The sequence below is a fragment of the Panthera uncia genome, chromosome A2 (assembly GCF_023721935.1).
Source record: "Panthera uncia isolate 11264 chromosome A2, Puncia_PCG_1.0, whole genome shotgun sequence".
Lineage (NCBI taxonomy): Eukaryota > Metazoa > Chordata > Mammalia > Carnivora > Felidae > Panthera > Panthera uncia.
In genome coordinates this window covers 38,085,871-38,105,481 of record NC_064816.1, presented here as the reverse complement: position 1 = coordinate 38,105,481, position 19,611 = coordinate 38,085,871, and the positions used below count along the sequence as shown (strand labels likewise).

Genomic DNA, 19,611 nt, shown 5'->3' with positions numbered 1-19,611 from the left:
AAACAAAAACCACTAAAAAGTTCTTCTCCTATGGATAACTAAATTACTGTGTATTTGCAATGGAATGCCACACATTTAAGAAAGCAAATTAAAAGGAACTACTGATAACAGGCAACAATATAGACGAATATCACAAAAATAATTTTGAGCAGACACACGAATACATACTTTATGACCTATATATATGACATTCACAAACAAGCAAAACTGATCTTTGGTGACACAAGCTGGAACAGTGGCTACCTTTGGAGAAGGTAGTTACTCAGTGGGAGGATGAAAATATTCTATATCTTGATCTGGATGGTGGATACAAAGTATAGCAGGTATCTATAAAAATTCATGGAGCTGTAGAATGATTTGTGCATTTTATTCTATGTAAATAATAATAAAGTCAGTCTCCTTTCCATAAGCTGTGGCTCCCAGCTACCCAGTTTCCCTACCCAGAGGCCACTCCTCCAGCTGGGATTTCCTAATGCTCCTTTTTTTTCAGTACCTGCATACCAGGGGTGGAGTCCTGGGAGGAAGCCACGCAGACACCAGAGGCCAAGGCTGTGGGCACTGGGCCATGGCTTGTGTGCATGCCCCTTGGCTTTCTCTGGCCCCTTTGGCCCTCTGCCTCTTCTTCCTCCTTTTCTCCCTCCTTTCCTCAGAAGGCAGGGGGGTGGAAGCCAGGGAGGTGCGGGAGTTGCTGACCCTTGCTAAATACTGCTGTCCCTCCTGGCCCTCCAGGGTGTGCCTGCCTGCAAAGGACAGCATGTGCTGATCAAGCTTATCATTGACACGTTCCCTCCCTCTTTTATTCTCTCCCTTCTGTTCCCTGGAATGATCCGAGGACTTCCTGCTCCTTGGGCATTCAGTCTCGGAAAGCTTCCCTGGTCTCTCAGGCTTCCGTATGTTTCCCTTCCATGGGGCAGTCCTGATAATCCACTTTGTGTTTGCATATAAACGTATCTCAGTAGATGCTGCACGCCTGTCTTATCTTCCCTCCACACCCCTATCCGCACCTCCCAACTACTAGCATCATTCTTTGACCAAGTCCCTACCCCCCAGCCAGAGCTTCAGCCCCGCCAAGCCTTTTATCTAACCATCTTAGGGTCCTGACTCCTTGAGGGCAAAGGGGCCCGAATCATGTTCAAGTCAATTTGGCAAGCACTCTTGGAGCAGGGCGGAAAGTTGTTCTTCGCCTTCGAGAATCTTCCAAAGTGGGGGAAATGGTGCTCAACCCAGACCCAATTACAAAAGTTCTTAACCCGATACTTTGTATTGGTCCTTCCTTAGTGCAAGGCACTGACTTGCGTGCTTTTCGTGCATTCCATCTCTGAATTTCCCCAACAACACTAAGAGGACAGTTGTTAACCCTCACCTTGGAGATGAAGAAGCTGAGGCACAAGGTTAGCCTGCTGGCATGTGGCAGCCAGGATTTGAACAGCAACTTCCCTAGGGAAACGCCCTATTTAGGCTGGTGGTGGTGGGGGGGGTGGTCTCCAGTGGGAGTTGGTGCATTGGAGCTCAGAGTCGGCCTTGGGGAACCTTTAGTTGTGCCACACCCTTAAATGCACAGTTCTCTCCTGCGTCAGGGGCCAGAGAAGGGGCTTAGGGCCGGAGTATCCGCAGGAAGCCAAGACTTTAAGAGAGGCAGATACAAAGCTCCGCGTGGCAGAGGAGCAGAGGGGCGCGGGGAAGCCCGGGCCAAAAGAAAGAGGCCCTGCCGACTCCCGGGCACTACAAGCCTCGAGGCGTTGCAAGCGGCGCGACAGTTGCCAGCCCCAGTGGCGCGCGCAAACTGCGCGGAACTACTTCCCCCGGGGCGGCTTCGGGGCCGGGGTCCACGCGACAGCCCGATAAAGCGGGAGCGAGGGATCCGGAGCCCACCGTCGCTTCCCGGGCGCGGCCACGTGCGCCCCTCTAGGCTTGCACGCTCCGCCGCGCCGGGCCGCCGGGCCACCGGCAGGCACGCGCGCCCCCAGCGCGCACACACTCCCGGGCACGCACACCGACGGCCCAGCCCACGTCCGCCACGCCCCGCCCTCCCCCGCGCCCCGCCCCCGCCCTCGCGGCGCAGGCTGCCGTCCTCCCATTGGCCACACGGCGCGTGACGCGCGGCGCCCGGCCCCGCCCCTCGTCAGTCACTCGGCGGAGGCGGCGCTGGCGGGGACTAGTCTCGTCCGGAGACTGGCAGCGGCGGCGGCGGCGGCGGCCGGAGCTCGAGCCCCAGCGGCTGAGGGCGGGCGGGCGGGCGCGGGGGAGGGAGGGGGGCCGGTCCGCGACGACTCCCCGGACGGCGTTTCTCCTCCGAGCGGCGCCGATTTCGGCTTTGGGGGGGGGCGGGGGTACAGCCCATCCATGACCATGGGCGACAAGAAGAGCCCGACCAGGTACCTGCTCCGAGCTGAGGGGGCGGAAGGGGAGGGAGGGTTGGGGGCGGGCGGGGGCCGGCGACGACTAGGCCCCGGAGCCACCCGGGGCGGGGGGGAGGCGCTGCTAAGATGGAGATCCGGGGGCGGGGGGAGGCGGCGGCGGCGGGCGGTGGCGGCGGCGGCGGGAGGCGGTGTCGCTCCCGCTCGGGGCCGGCGGCCGTGCGCGCCGCAGCCATGGCGGCTCCTCCTCAGCCGCCCTCCGCCGCCGCCGCCGCCACTCCTCCCAGACAAAGGGAGATTTAACCAGGTGGGGAGGGAGGGAGGGCGCGAGCATGGGAGGGGAGAGGGAAGGAGCCGGCCCACTCCCCGCCGCCGCCGGCCTCGGGCTGCCCCTGCGCGCCCCCTCCAGATCCGGCCCGCGGCTCCCCTGCCGGCCCCCCCAGCCCCACGCTCAAGTCCACAAGTCCGCCCGCTTCCTGCGCCCGCCGCGGCCCTTCCCGGGGCGCCGCCGCCGCCGCCTGCTGTGCGAGGCAGTACGGCCCGCGCCCGGGGGTTGCGGGGTGCCGGTAGGGGCGCCCCGTGCCCTCCCCCGGTCCCTCTTTCAGTCCCCGAAAAGGGTGGGTGGGTGGTCGCCTGAGCGAAGTTTCCAGCACTGGATTCCTGCGAAATTGCGACGGCTCACCAGCGCCTGTGTTTTGCTGTTTCTCCCCCTTTTTCCTGCTCCCTGTCTCTTCCCTCCCCTTTCCCCCACTCCTCACTCCTCCGAAGGCCAAAAAGACAAGCGAAACCTGCCGCAGACGAAGGCTTTTGGGATTGTAGCGTCTGCACCTTCAGAAACAGCGCTGAAGCCTTTAAATGCAGCATCTGCGATGTGAGGAAAGGCACCTCCACCAGGTACTTGAAGATCTGTGTGAGCTTTTGTTGAAGGACTTTTTTTTTTTTTTTCTTAAGGTGGGAGATAGGGTAGAGAGCTGTACTTGCTGCCCTCTTTCCAACTTGTTGATTACGGCTTTTTTGCATTTGGGGGGTGGGTAATGTGTGGTTTTGGTTGTGTGTATTTCGTGTTGGGTGCAAAGCTTCCTATTCACTGAATGATTTATGGGAGGGAATTTTTCCAGGTTTTCGTCTTATTTCAAACAGACTGGATTTATTTGACACTTGTATCCATTGGCTTATTGGTATTGGCTCAAAAAGAGAGGAAGCAGTGCTTTTGCTATGCATTGTAGGACTTTAGACCTTTTATTTTTGCCATGTGTAGAATGTTTTTAATTTGCCTGTCCTGAATTTTTTTTTTTTTCCTTTTCCAGAGATTTAACGGTGAATGTACAGTTAGGCTGGTTATTGTGCTTTTCCTGTCTTGAGCTGCAAACGTCTGTTATTTTCTTGCCCTGTGAAAAGAAATGTTGGGGTTTGATAAAGTAGTATTTGGAAAGCTGAGCTGTCAATTTGTGTGTTTTCTGATTAGCTTATGCAGAGTGGTGATGGAGGACGATTTTGCAAAATGGTGAAAGGAATATATTGAAGTTTGCATGTAAAGCTTTATTATAATGAAAAGAATGTTGAAAGAATTCCTTTTCGTTTTTTGTGAAGGTAGTAAATCGCATCTGGTATCAAAATGAGTGGAAATATTTCACTTTTAACGTTCAGATATATTTGGATAAAATGTCAAAGTTGATTTTGTAGTTTTCTGGTCATTTTTTAAATTGTATCTGGAATTTGGTTCAGGGGATGTTAGAGTTTGAAGTTAAACTGTTCTTGATGTCGTTTAATGGGAGGGCATTGGGGGATGTGTGTGTGAAGGCCAGAGAGGAGTTGAGTTCCTAGTGAATCCTTGAAGACTTAAGTCGATTGCCAGAAGTCTCATTTCATCAGGTACTTATTTTTGAGTTGGTAGTGTTCCAATATGACTGTGTGGTAGTACTGCATAGTTCTAACTGGATAAGGTCCTTGGACTGAATGAATGTGTCCCGTTAGGGTTTTCTTGCTTTATTTATACTTGGGAAATACCTAGGATATCGGGTAATCTGAAGAATATAATTCTGGGATGAATTGGTGCAATTACTGGGAGAGCAGTTCTGTGACTTCCACTAACTCTTGAAGTAATGAGTGCTTTGAATAAAAGTATTCAAGTACTAGAAATATTTTTTCAGAAGTTTTTACAGCAAATTCATGTCAAGTTTTGTAGAACAAGAACTAAATACCATAGAACAGATTTAGTTAAAATAAAAAGCACTTACTGGGAGCTTAATAGATTTTGCTTTGTTCTACGAAACAGGGAATTCCATCAAATGGGATGAAAGTTTAGAAATGTATTTGTTATTTAAAGCAATAGTGATTGTATTTTATTTATGAGTAATGTTTTTTTACACGTAGAATCCCTCAGAGGCCAAACCTCTTTATTGTGGTTTTGCTTTGAGTGTTACCGTAGATGATGTTCAAGTGACTAGGAAACTCCTAAGAACTTGAGAACTTTACTGGTGAAGAGCAAAAACCAAATTCAGGTTTACATCTGATGTATTGCTGGGAATAATTATCTTATAATGAAATGCGTTTCAGTTTCTTGGTGTATTAAAAAAAATCTGACTTATCAAACTTTCTGAAAGCCTGTGGGAGGTTTGATTTTAAAAGTAATAGAAATGTTTAGTTTTTTCAGGGTTACAGATGATGACAGTGAGATTCAGTTTTTTTAAAGAAATACTTTAAATAATTAAAGATGAAATATTTTAGGAATAGGACAGTCTCTTCTAACCTTTACGGGTTTTTGTGTGATTTTTTTGAGGTCTCTTGTTGAGTAGGATTTGAACACAGCTTTCCGAGATGTGAGGACTTAAACTCCTAACAAGTCACTTATGATACCCTTACATAGCCAAAGTGTGTTTTCTTGGTTACTGTCAATATTTTGGTTGTTTTAGATCTATTCTTGAAGTCGTCATTAATTGGAAGGTGAATGACATTTTGGCTTTCTCATGCTGTGAATGGATTTCATGTAGACAGGTGAATTTCAGAACTCTTCATCCAGGTTTTTCCAGTCTAGTAGCTGTTGGTTAATTTCTCAGTGATAGTACTCCTTATTGCTGTGTGATTTTTCCTGTGCCTTTTTCTTGAAATTTTCTTGGTACCTCAAAGGTTTAATACTTTTTGCCTTGCATTCTTTTAATCACACCTGGTATTGATGACAGTAGAAAATTGTTGGGTTTTGGATGCTGAGTAATAGGCAGAAATTTATTTTAGAATAACTTAAATAATCAAAAAGGGCTTTGTAAACCTGTTGACTGGTATAGAAATTAGGTTTTACTGCTCTGGGCTGGTGTTTCTTACTCGTATTGTAGTAACAGCCTATCTGGTGGCCTAGCCACTGGCCATTTTGGAGTTCATCATTTTTGTCGCTGTCACCATCATCTAGTCAACCATTGAAGTCAGATTTTAATTAGTAGTAGGTCCAATAGGACACAGAAGTGCATTTACCCTTCGAGATAGAATTGGTGTTACTCAATTTGATGAGGAAAATATTGACTCTCATCCAAAGAACATTTATTAAATTCCTAGGAGGTGAAAAATACTGGTCAAGACATTGGTAGGGAGCATGGGTTGGTTAGGCATGCACAGGGATGATCAGAATCCAGGTTATAAGGACTCTAAGAGTGGTGTAAATAACACTATGGGAGATTGGAGCAATCTGACTTGGGGAATCAATTAGAAGGATTCCTCCTCCCCATTTCTTTGGGCAAGGAGAATTGATTTCTACAAAATCACCTGCCACCTCTTCATTGTTATTGCCATGTGTACTAGATATCTTGAATTCTGCAGGTAGATTCATGAGAGTAATTCATAAGGTCTTCTTCCTATTGGAGCAGCATAGAGCAGAATGAAAGGAGGACCAGATTGCTCCTAAGGAACGTGTTAAGGGAAGGAGGAGATGCTTACTAGGCTGCTTGGAAGTTCAGCGGGCAGTAGAGATCTATATTTTGGATATCTCAGTTATATGGAGGGTCTCCGTATACGCTCCTTTTTCTAACTATATCGTCACACTCTGTTTTCATTTTTTATAGCTTTACTGGGTATATTTGCATACTATGCAATTCACTAATTGTAAGTGTATGATTCATTGAACTTTAGTTATTTTAAAGACTTCTGCCGCCATCACCACAAACTAGATTTTAGATTTTCGCATCACCACAAACTAGTTTTAGATTTTCATCACATCACATGGTTTTCCTCTGCCTGTTCTGTGATATGTCATAAGAGCACTGGAAGGTTGCCTCCTCACCATGCTGAGCTCTCTAAGGGCTTAGGCCTTTCAACATAGGAAATAAAAGAGTGTGTCTGTAAGGTGGCCGTGGGTGGGGAGGAAACACTATCCCTGTCGTAGGTGGTAAATAGGAGATAAAGTAGGATTTCCCAACCTACTTTGCCAGTCTCATGAAAGTTGATACCACCAGCTTTTAGAAGGAAAAAACCCTGCAAATTAACACATTTACCTGATTATTCTCTTAAGTGGAATTTCTTGAGTGTTGGGCAGAGTAACTTCCTAGACTTGGTGATAAATGAAATGTGTTTTGCTTCGGTCTACTGTTGCTGGAAATGCAGCGATGTCTTGGTTGGAAAATACAGATCGCCGAGACACCGCTGCAACTCTTGCTGATCAGTGGTTTTTCTTTTGATCATAGTGCTGCATTTTGACCAGCTACTGCTTAAGTCACGCTCGAAAACTGGTAAACTTTTGCTTTGGGTAATTAGCAGAGATTTAGAACTTTGCTAGTCTTCAGTGCCAGATTGTATCATGATGTTGTGTTCAAATCCTGTTTATTTAAATACCATCCCTCTGAAAAGTGTACTCTTTTTAGAGCTTTTATAGGCAAGTAGAAGTGAGGAATTTACTTTAGATGTGTAATAAGATTATGTCACTTAATGGGGCGCCTGGGTGGCGCAGTCGGTTAAGCGTCCGACTTCAGCCAGGTCACGATCTCGCGGTCTGTGAGTTCGAGCCCCGCGTCAGGCTCTGGGCTGATGGCTCGGAGCCTGGAACCTGTTTCTGATTCTGTGTCTCCCTCTCTCTCTGCCCCTCCCCCGTTCATGCTCTGTCTCTCTCTGTCCCAAAAATAAATAAAAAACGTTGAAAAAAAAATTAAAAAAAAAAAAAAAGATTATGTCACTTAAAAAAAAAGTCGGTACTCAGGATATTGAATTAGAGGTTGGTACTCAGCTGTGTTATTTGTAAAATGTTCTCCTTGTATAGGAGCTCCCTCATTCTTTGCAGTTATAAATGTGGACATTTTCTCTCCTTAACTTCAGATAGCCTAACAACTCAACATCCCTTGAATAGTTGTGAAGTACTTCACTATTGTGAAGTTTTAGAGGAAAACACACATAATTAGCGATAAGTGAAAGTTCTGATCTTCAAAACTACATCACCCTGAGGTAATGTTCAGATAGGAAAGCTCCCAGAAAGCAGGGGTGGGGTGTACCTAACTCTTCCCTATGCTTTCACCCACCACAGTGGTTTTGCTCCTTAGGTCACATTGGTTTTGCCGTAGTATTTGTCTTTCATAAAATTTCTCCATAAAATATATGGAAAAATTACCTGTCTTCCAAACCATCAAACCTTAGGAAACCTTTCAGCCTCAAAGCTGGTGGAGTTTTAATGATCACTCTTACCCAGAAACAGTGATAATTTATTTTGTTATTTGCTATTACGTTGGACTTACTGATTTATTGGTATCGACTTGATCTTATGTCTACTTGGTGACCTTAAAGTAAATTACCTGGGTAGTTGTGGTTATTTGACAAGTTTTTATTGAGCACACAGCCACATGGGCTCTGGGTGTACAGTGGTGGAAAGACAGACAAGGTCCTTGTTTTCGTGGAGTTTAAGATACTATGGAGAGGAAGAGAAAATAAGTAAACCGGAAAATAAAATACAATTTCGACCCGTGGCAAGTGTTTGGGAGAAATTAGATCAGGGTATGGAACTATAGAGTGATGAGAGCTGGGGCAGGTGACTACTTTCTAGACCATGTAGAGATAACACATTGGTCTTTTTAGGCAGCATGCATGCTGCTTTCTTTTGGAGTAAGGAGATAGTTATTTCTGTAGTCTGTGCCATTTAGCTCATTGGGTTGGGGACAGTTTAGAGTTGGAACCTTTGTGCACAGGCTACTCAACTTTTCCTTAGTTGCATGTCACGTATTGAAGCCAGGCCAGCAAACTTGTTAGTATATCCTGTTAGTTACTGGGATAGGAGGTTTGAATGGATTCAGTTATGTATTATTCATGTGGCATAACATTTGTCCTGTGCTTCTGTAAATACCGAAGAAATTCCAAGACTAATAAAAACTATTTGGGTAAACTACAGCTACTTGAGGAAGTTGCTGGCACTAATTCAGTTCATTAGTACTTCAGGTAATAGTGGATATCTAAATGTCTCCTTTACGGCTTGAACTAAAACATTCTAGTCTCTCTGGCTCTCATTTTCTCTTTGGCTCCATCACTAGGGCTTTTTTCCTTTGTGACCTCTTTATCCTCCCCATCATGAGTGTTGCTCTTTTTTTTTTTTTACCTGTTAAAAAATGAAATCTTAAAAATAAATTAAGTAGTCACACCCATCTTGGGGCTCAAACTCACAACCCCAAGATCAAGTTGCATGCCCCACTGACTGAGTCAGCTGGGAGCCATTTACCTGTTTATTTTTAAGTAAGCTTTTTGAACGATAGTATATATAGAGAGAAGTGCACAAATCATAATAATAAGACTTGACGAGCTTTCCCAAGGTGAACACATCCGTGTAACTTGCACCCAGAAACAGAAGATTGCCAGGACCCCAGAGCCCATCTTATACTCTTGACAGTCACTTTAGCCACTGTCCTGATTTGTAATGCTGCAGAGGAGTTCTGCATGTCTCTGATCTTTATGAGTGGAGTCCTATGGTTGTGTGCACTTCTGCACTACCAGCACAGAGCCGGATGCGGGGCTCGAACCCATGAAACCATGAGATCATGGCCTGAGCCGAAACGAAGAGTCAGATGCTAAACTGACTGAGCCACCCAGGTGCCCTTGGGTCTGGGTTTTTGAGATTCATCCATATTATTGTGTGGTTCTTGTTTATTTTATCAGTGCTGTTTTATCCTAAGAGTATATTGGAACTCAGGTTTTTTTTTATTTTATTTTTGAGAGAGAAAGAGCGTGAGTGGGGGAGGTGTGGAAAGAGAGGGACACTCAGAATCCAAGGCAGTCTCCAGGCTGGAACTCAGAGCCGGTGAGATCATGGCCTGAGCTGAAGTCGGACGCTTAATCTACTGAGCCGCCCAGGTGCCCCTGGAACTCCGCTTTTTACATGTAGACCCTTAGAGACGTTCTGGCGATAGGGTCTCTTCTTGATTTCTATTACCTACATACTTGAACCCAGCTGTCTTCTTTCAGCTGGTGTAAATTGACACATTAGGTGAGAGGATAAACCCTGGTGTGTGGAACTTCCTGCAGATCGTAAAGGGAGTAAACTGCCTCACATCCAGTTGTGTTCATAAGTCATTTATAATATTTCAAGTCATTGGTTAAGTAAACAGAAAATTCGTCCTTTGAGGGACCCCCAACAACCATGTTGAAAAGGTTAGGTAACATCTTCAGTGGTGTAAAGCACCCAGTGACGGTATGCGTGGAATGAATGAGTCCGTGGTAGAGGTAGTCTGTGTGGGTACATTGGGGAAGGCTTCACTGAATCTGGGATTTGAATGAGGACTGTATGATTCTGTGATTGATGCAGAGTTTGTTGTACAGGCTTAAAGAAGTTCTTTGTTCCCTCTACCTCCTTTTAAGCTTTTCTCTCACTCGAGATGTCATCCATACCTTTCAACTTCTCCCGGCTGGCTGGTAATTCGCAGATACTATGTAGTAACCATACATATCCCTGCTCTCATGCGTGCATACCCATGACGATCAAATCCAAGTTGTTTTGAGGCCGTTCCACCTGGTCAACTTCAATTCTCTCCTAGTATTTATTGCCTGTAAGATAAGTCTAAATGCTGATCATCACGAGGGGCTTCTGGGTTAATCTTTTCATGTTCCTTTAGGATTTCTGGAAGCCGACTGCCTGCTACCTCACACCCATCTGCCCTCCACATACAGCATGTGTGTGTTTCATGCCAAACTGCTTATTTTCTACGCACGGACGGTGATCTCTCATTTCCATACCTTCACACATTCCTTTCCTCTGGATTTTCTTCTGAAATGCTTTTCCTTCCTTCTGTGTCCTGCCTGTCTTCTGTCTGTCCTTCTAGACGTCTCAGGAAACTTTTCCATCACTCTCCGGTCAGGTACCCCTCATTGTAACGCTTGAAGTGTTTTTATTTGATTGCCTCACCCTTCAAATCATGTATACTTCATTGTAACACTTGAACAGAATTTTTATTTGATCACCTCTGTTAGGTTTTCACCTTTTTTGAGGGCAGGATCATTTCTTCTCACAGCTTTATTTTCTTTGAAAATCTAGTCCAGTGCCTGGCAGTTGCCAGGGGTTCAGTAAGTGTATATAGAATAAATGAAGTCTAGGAGTTTCAAGAGGAGTTCCCTTTAAAACTGTCCCAGCTAAGGGTTCTGAGTAATAGATATGCTTTCACATTAGTCTTCCATCTTGTGTGGGTAATTCATTGATTTAGCGGAAAGTTTTCTTGATAAAGTGTGTCCTTAAAAGTAGTATTCCTGTTTTTCTGGGTTTGTTTTTCTAAACGTGTACTAGAAATTAAACACAGAACTTCAGCCTTGGAGGCTGTAGGCAGTTCATTTAAAGTACTTCCTGGAGTGGTTTGGAGCTTCAGAGCATTAGCACATTTACCTAAAAAATAACCGTGGCGATTCTTAATCTTCTTTTTGGTTGCCCATTTGGTTACTTAAGCAGCCCAGAGTCATGAAAGTCTGACACTGGGGCCGAGGATCAGTCATGTTGTGCAAAACCAATTTTAAGGAACTAGATGGGTGTGCGTGAGAGCTGGCACCTAAAGGCAGTCTAAAAATAGACTCAAAACATGGTGGGTGTTGTTGATGTTACACTGTCCCTTGTATAAGTTCTGTTGTGTTAACATACCTATAAGTTGGTAGTTGTACCTTCTACATAGTGTGTATTACTGTTCTGTTGAGTAATTTGGGTTAATTACTTCCGTTGAAGTCTTGACTCATTCACTTCATTTATTTAGCTTCAATTTCAGTTGCATGCTGAAACAGTGATTGACACAGACTGTTGTGCCAAAGATGAATTCTCAGTGAATGCAATGCAAATAAACTGCAGTGTTACTCAGAAATCATGGATAGTTGAAATCACAAGGTAAACAGGTGCAATTTTAATTTTTAAATAGGATTAGATATTACTGTTCTCCTTTCCCTCTCCTGTCTACTTTGAAAACCATTTAAATTATCCTTTGGTTAGGAAATAAACTGGTGGAAGGGATATGTAAAAAGAAAAACCTTGCTCAAAACTTTATCATTTAAGAGCATTAGCAGTACAATTTAAGATGAAGTAGCCTTTGGGAGGGAGAAGAAATGAAAGGTGATGTAGCCAGTTTCATCACCACATATTGGATCTTAAAACTTAGTACATGCTGGTTAGTTAAGGAGAAAACAAACTTGGTTACTGCTTTCTAAGAAGATATCATTTCATATGTAGGTTGTAAGGTTTATGCACTCTTCATTCTTTTACAAAACATTCCTTTAAAAGTTGTTCATGTCCTAAGTGCTGCTGGAATATTCGAGGTTTCAAGAACGAAGAATTCAGCTCAAACTAACCTTAAGTCAAAACAAAACAGTTTTGTTGGTTTACATAATTTGAACTCGGAGTCAGCTGCAGGAATCAGGACCCCTGTCACTTGCCCAGCTCTTGGACCGTTCTTTGTTGCCTGGAGGTTGGGATACTTGGATTGTCCAAGCCTAACAAACACATCTGAAGTCTTACTTGAAGAGAGATGGACACTTAACCAGGTGGATAGAAAATAATTACCATAGTAACACAACTTTGTAACTGGGTTAATACTTAGGATATATATTCAGTTCTAATTGCGAACTGTAATGAACTTGAAGGCTGGAATTCTGTTTACCAGCATCATGTAAATTTTTTAATCATACAGATAAAGGAAGGAAAGATTATCAGTACATTGGTAAAATTAATAATATGGGTGTTTAATAGGTTCATCTCCTGTATCATTAGTTACAGTCACGATTTTCCTTTATTTTCGTTGTGAAGGTGGTAATACATAGTTACTACAGAAACTTTGGGGACAAAACAGAAAAACAGGGGTCACCTATATACTGCCTTGCAGAATTATTTTTATTTATTGACCAATTTATTTGTTTACTGGACCACAAATATTTGAGTAACTAGTTTTCCAGGTGTGATCTAATATGCTAGTTCACTGAATTGTCAAAGTGTGGTAGGGAATAGTTGACGTAGGAGTGGGAAAGTCAGGCAGTGTATGGTACAAAACTAGTTGAGTTTCTGGTTTGAAAGACACATATTGCGACCTTGCGACCTGTTAGTTTATATGGTTCATTTTGGATGTTTCTTCTAAGAGAAATTTTTTGTGAACACTTCATGGTTTTTAGGATTCCTTTTTGCAGGAAATAAAGCTAACATTCAGTTTACAGTTTTCTTTCTGGATTGTTTTAATTTGGGGAAGAATGAAAATCTCTCAATGAATTTGTAATATCTGTGGCCTGATTAACTTTGCCCAAGTCCTCCATTTAAAAGAATATGGATACAAGGCAATCGAGATTCCATGTTTTTATATTAAATTTGTTGACAGTGGTGATTCTCAAACTTCACTATGTATCAGAATCACCTGAAAGCTTGTTGAAACACATTGCTAGATTCCCTGTTCCTTCCCTCACCCCCTGGATTTATATTGAGTAGGTCTGGGGTAGGGCCTGTGAATTTGCATTTCTTAGAAGGTCCTAGGTGATGCTGATACTGCTGTGCTGGTCTGGGAAGCACTTTTGAGAAGCACTGGTTGGATGACCTTAAATTCTCCTAAAGAGAAGCCAGCCATGTTTTTTAATGAAGCTGGAGATAGTTCTTGACGTTTGCTGTAGAAAATTTATGTCTTGGCATTTCAGAGTGAATTTAAGAGAATTGATCAACATTCATGTTTTTATTTATTTATTTTAACTTTTATTAGAAGACCACAGCTCTATACTGTTTTATTTACTTATTTTGAGAGAGAGAGCAGGAGAGAGAGAATGCACACGCAAGGGAGGGGCAGAGAGAGAGAGAGAATTCCAAGCAGGCTCTGCACTGTCCATGCAGAGCCCTTTGCAGGGCTTGAACTGACAAACTTGAGGTCATGACCTGGGCTGAAACCAAGAGTTGGACGCTTAACCAGCCGAGCCATGTTTTTAATCTAGAATTGGCATTGGAGATGATTTTTTTTTTAACCAGTACATTGTATGTAATATAGGAATACTTACAAATAAATTGGGGAGTCATATCAACTAAACTTGCATCTTTTTTTCATTGTAAAATCAGATATTGTCTTGCACTATTAACACGTGCGTTGAATTTCAGATACACGTATTTTAAGCTATTTCTTTGCAACATACGATAGAACTAAGTTTTATAGTAAACCCGCATTTCAGTAAAATGTTGGCAAAGAACACAAATAGGTAGTTTATAAAAGAACCACAAATTAAGTCAGGAAACAGAAATGTATCACCTTCCCATTAGTTAAATAAATACAAAAAAGCATTTTTGGGAAATCTCATTTTAAAGATTAAAAATTTTTTGGTGAGTCTAGGAAGAATTGGGTGTTCTCACAGATACTTGGTGGCTGAGTAAGTTGATTTAAATTTTCTGAAGGCCATTATGGCAGTTGGTATCATGCCTTTAATATTTGTACCGTGAGATAACAGGAGTGCTGATGCATACGGGCACATGTACCCCAGTGTTTGTAGCAGTGCTTTCAACAATAGCCAAATTACGGAAAGAGCCTAAATGTCCATCCGCTGATGAATGGATAAAGAAGATGTTGTTTATATATATAATGGAATACTACTTGGCAATGAGAAAGAATGAAATCATGCCATTTGTAGCAACATGGATGGAACTGGAGGGTGTCATGCTAAGTGAAATAAGTCAGAGAAAGACAGATATCCTATCTTTTCACTTATATATGGATCTTGAGAAACTTAAAAGAAGACCATGGGGGAAGAGAAAGGGAAAAAATAGTTACAGAGACGGAGGGAGGCAAACCATAAGAGACTCTTAAATACAGAGAACAAACTGAGGGTGGATTGGGGGTGGGGGAGAGGGGAAAGTGGGTGATGGGCACTGAGGAAGGCACTAGTTGGGACGAGCACTGGGTGTTGCATTTTTAAAATAATAATATTTGTACCCTGAGACCAAACAATTCACCTTCTAGGAATTTGTGTGATCTGCATGTAAAAATATTTGTGTAAACATATTAATTACATCAGTATTGTAACAAAATGACTGGATGATAAACTCACAAATGTAGGTAGTGTGCTACCTGAGGGGCAAGTCTTTCCCTAATACCACAAGGGTCTCTGGCCCAGTAAGTGGAGTTTGATAGTAGTAATTCTTGCTACAAGTTTAAAAAAAAAAAAAGAAGAAAATTACCTACATGGGAATCAGCAGCGAATTATTAAAAAAAAAAAACTATGGAATATCAGTAAATATTTTGTAGCTCAAAAAATGTTTGGAGGTCTTTTATACATTTGTGGTGGGAATGTAAAATGGTAAAACCGCTCTGAAAAATAGTTTGGCAGTTTATTGCAAAATCAACCATATACTTACTTGTATGACTTACTAGTTGCATTCCTGGGCATTTGTCCCAGAGAAATGTAAACTTAAGTTCACACAAAACCTGCTCACAAATGTTCACGGCAGCTTTATTTGTAATAGCCTAAAACTGGAAATAATATAAATGTCCTTCAGTAGACGAATGGTACATCCATACCATGTGGAATACTATTTAGCAATTAAGGAGGAACAAATTCTTGATAAATAGAACAACTGGCACCAATTTCAGTTATCTGATGCTGAGTGAAAAAAGCCAATCTCTGAAGATCACATACCCTAGGAGCCCATTAACATTTTTGTAATAACAAAATTAGATTAGTTGTTGCCAAGGGTTAGGGCTGGTGGGAAAGGAGGAAGATGGGTAAAGAGGTAGCAAGACAGAAAGTTGTGTGTTGATGAAATCTAATCTTGACTGTGTTGGTGGTTACATGAATCTACACTTGTGAAAAGGTGGCATGGAACTGCGCATGCACACACACACGCCCGCATGCCAGTGCCCAGTTTCTTGGTTTTGATATTGTACTATATATAATCCAGAAGATGCGACCCTGTATGGAAACTGGATGAAAGTTATATGGGACCTCATACTATTTTTGCAACATCCTGTGTATCTAACTATTTCAAAATAAAAAGTTAAGTTTTAGAAAGAATATGTACTAAAAGGAAATGTTCGTAATATATTAGAAAAAAAGCGAGTTTCAAAATGATAAAACCATATGATCGCACTTCAGTATTTCATATCATTTGATATATATACCTGGAAGTAATGATTAAAATATTCTGACTGGTAAGATGATGGATTCTTTTGTGTGTGTGCTTTTCTATAATTTCTATAGTATAGATGAGTTGATACCACTTTTGCAGTTGGAAAAAGCAATTTTCATAATGGGAAATTTAAAAAATCTAATTCTGGAATAAAATTTAAATAATAATTCACATTAAGAGATTATATAAAGGTTTTTTTTATATTGGTTACACTGATTTAGTATTAAAACAGCTATTAGCTGAGATTGAAGAGTATATTTGTACTCTAAAACATGTTGTGTTTGTAAATTTAAAGCTCTTTTGTGCTTTTTGTATTAGAAATGTTTTGTATGATGTTCTGAATCAGTGCTGTCCAATGTAAGTATATGCATTGCAAGCCACATGAAATTTTAAACTTTGCTAGCCACAGTGAGAGAGTGAAAAGCAGGTGAAAATAATTTTAAGAATTTATTTTGTTTAATCTGTTTTATCTAAAATACTACCGCTTCAGCATGTAATCAACATAAAATTGCAGTAAGACTTTCTGTGTTCTTTTTATCATACTAGGTCTTTGCAATCTGGTGTGCATTTTGTAATTACAGCACAGTTGAGTTCAGACTGGCCAGCTTTCAAGTGCCCAGTAGCCACATGTGGCTACCATATTGGAGAGTTAGTAGTAGTAGTTGAGAGCCAAGGTTTTGGTGTCCTACCTAAGTTCAACTAACACCAGCTCTGTCATTTGCTAACCTTATGTCCTTGGCCATGTTACTTAAACTTGTGCTTTTGTTTTTCATTTGTGGATGGTAACTTCTCCACAGGGGTATTATAAGTACTAAATGAGTGAGTTACTGTATGTAGCAACTTGGCGCAGGACCTAGCACAGAATACATATTGTTAAAAAAGAAAAACAACAACAAAACAAAAAAACCCAAAAACCTATTGGATTGGATTGGATCGAATGACTCATTCTAAAGGCACAACTGATTTCTTTTTTTTTTTAATTTTTTTTTTAATGTTTCATTTATTCTTGAGAGAGAGAGACAGAGTATGAGTGGGGGAGAAGCAGCGCGATAGAGGGACACAGAATCCAAAAGAGGTTCCAGGCTCTGAGCTGTCAGCACAGACCCCAACATGGGGCTTGAACTCAGAAGCCGTGAGATCATGACCTGAGCTGAAGTTGGACGTTTAACCACCTGAGCCACCCAGGTGCCCCTAGGCAAAACTGATTTCTTAATGTTACTACTGAAAAATACATAAGTAGTACATGAGGTGGTCTTTGTGTTCCAGAATTGAATTTTTGGGACCTAAGTTTTAAATGATGATTGAATAAATGGACAAATGTTTGAGCACTCATGTAGAGTGTATTGCACCAGGCACTTGAACATTTAGACTGTAAATCTTAAGATGATATATTCAAATACTTTATATTTGCATAGCACTTTACATTTTCCATACCTTTTTTATGTCCGTTTTCCCAATGTAATCCTCAAAGCAATCCTGAGATAAAGTTGTTATTCCAGCTTCCACAGTTAAGGAAGTTGGGGCTCAGACAAGTGAAGTAACTTACTTGATTTCCTACCCAGTTAGTAGAATGGAAGAAATAGAAATGTGACATAATTAAATGGACAAATTAATATAGTACCAAAGTATTTTAACTACATTCTTTTAATTCTTTCCCTTCACCTTTGCCATCTCACGGGAGAACATGTCACCCTTTTCCAGGGCCGTTAAAATTAGAAAAGGGCCATAATATAATGTTTGCTGAATAGCTACTTTGCTTAGAATTATCCTGAGATTATTAGGTTAATCATATCACCTATGATGTAAAAAGTTACCATAAGCCTGTATAGATTGGGTGATTTATTTTGCTTGTTGTGATGTTTTTCAGTCTGTCTCTTGATCAAATAGGCCCATAAAAATGGGCCGAGAATATGCAGTATGTGCTGACTGCCATAAAATCACCTTTGAAGTACTGTTCATCGCTTGACTCATTCAGAAAATTACACAATTCTTTGAAAGAACATGCCATGCCACCATTAAAATCAGTGGTCAGAAGCAGCAGTGAGTTTGTGAATTATTGACTCTCCCAAGGCAGTGGTGCAGTGGAAGGTATCTGTCTCCTGAGCAGGGTCTGATGGAGCACACATATCATTAGACGTTCAGCATCTGTGTTCTGTTATGTACATTCTGCTATCCTGGTATGTACTGCTGTCTTTATTTGTGGTTTTTTCCTCCAGTTAAGAAAATTAAAGAAGTCACTCACAGGACATGTAATTTGTTGTGTACTCTGGGACAAAATGTATGACCGTAAACTGTCAGCTTATCCTGACATGTACTTTTGGTGTGCATCATTGAAGTGAATTTATAAGAAGGGGAATTACATTTTGATGCTCAGGACCGGAGTGATAAATAATACGGGGAGGTGGGTAGGTAGTGTTCTTTGCCCCCTGATTTTTTCTCTGCCCTTTGTTTTTGTTTTTGGCCCCGCAGGATGTGCCTGACAATGCCTCGTCTCTGGTCTACCCAACCTATAAATCATGTACAAAAAACCCATCAGAATTCTATACGGAGAACTTACTTCTGATCTAGGTGAATCTTAGCAACATGAAATTCTGCAATTAGTGTTTGGTTTTGTTTTTTTCTTTATTGGAAGGTTATGAGGATTGTGGAATTTGGCTGTCCAGACAGACTGAAATTTGATGGAATTATGTTTCAAAGAGTCTTAGGATGTCTTAGAAGTTTCACTATACACAGTTTTCTGCTTACTGCAGTTGTGAATGAAAGCTTTAAAAATATCACATTGTAAGACATTATGTATGTACAGATAACAGATTGGGATTTTAAACTGAGTTGCACTAAGTTGAAGTTCCCTGAAATTTGCAGAACTAGATGATTTCTGTGTCTCCTCCAGTTGTAAAATTCTGTGATTTGTGTCAGTTTTGGCAGTTTATAATAATGAAATGACTTAAATACCATGATGCCAAATTACTTGTTTAAAAGTATATGGAAAATAATTTATTTGTAATGTCTCACTCCTCTATTCCAAGATAATGTCCGTAGATATTTGTATATTTCAGAATTTGAATAGGAATAGGAAGGCTTTATGTGTTAAAATTTTTTGGCAAGAGTATGTATAGCTGAAGTTTCCTTATTTAAGATATAGTTAGTGTTTTTATTTTGAAATCCTTCATTTGTGGACTTAAAAATCTTTGTTCTGTTTTTCCCGGTCTAAAAAATTAAACTTTCAGACTGACCAAAACTAGATTCAGTTAATCTCCTATTAAGGATCCTTAAGATACAGGCTTTCTGTCAAAACATTGGTGTGGAAGGCGTTTTAACTACAGACAGGTGTGCTGCAGTCCTAGTGGTAGTCTTTGTTATATCTTTTAATTAAAAGAATGACTCTGATGCTTCTCTCTGTTTCTTATTTTTACAAAGTTTGTATTTCTGCAATAGTTAATCCTGGGTCCTGCCTCAAGGCAAAGCTTGGTTCTAATACAGCAGGAGTAATTTGCACTTTTTAAAAAGATTTTTTTTAAGCTTTATTTATTTTTGAGAGAGGGAGAGAGCGAGAGAGAGCATGAGTGGGGGAGGAGCAGAGAGAGGGAGACACAGAATCGGAAGCAGGCTCCAGACTCTGAGTTGTCAGCACAGAGCCCAACGTGGGACTCGAATTCGCGAACCATCACAAGATCATGACCTGAGCCAAAGTCGGAC

The 19,611-nt window shown here is 41.7% G+C and overlaps 1 protein-coding gene and 1 pseudogene across 1 annotated transcript in view; both read left to right on the top strand.

Annotated features, from left to right (window-relative positions):
• The first annotated feature begins 2,194 nt into the window (after positions 1–2,194).
• The window catches only part of RYBP (RING1 and YY1 binding protein), an 80,318-nt gene continuing 62,901 nt past the window's right edge, over positions 2,195–19,611 (top strand). The window contains exons 1-2 of the mRNA XM_049640887.1: positions 2,195–2,375; positions 3,126–3,251. Of these exons, the coding sequence (XP_049496844.1) occupies positions 2,344–2,375; positions 3,126–3,251 (158 nt within the window). The 5' untranslated portion in view covers positions 2,195–2,343. The remainder of the gene's footprint in view (positions 2,376–3,125; positions 3,252–19,611) is intronic.
• On the top strand, positions 14,784–14,940 carry LOC125931142 (uncharacterized; annotated as a pseudogene).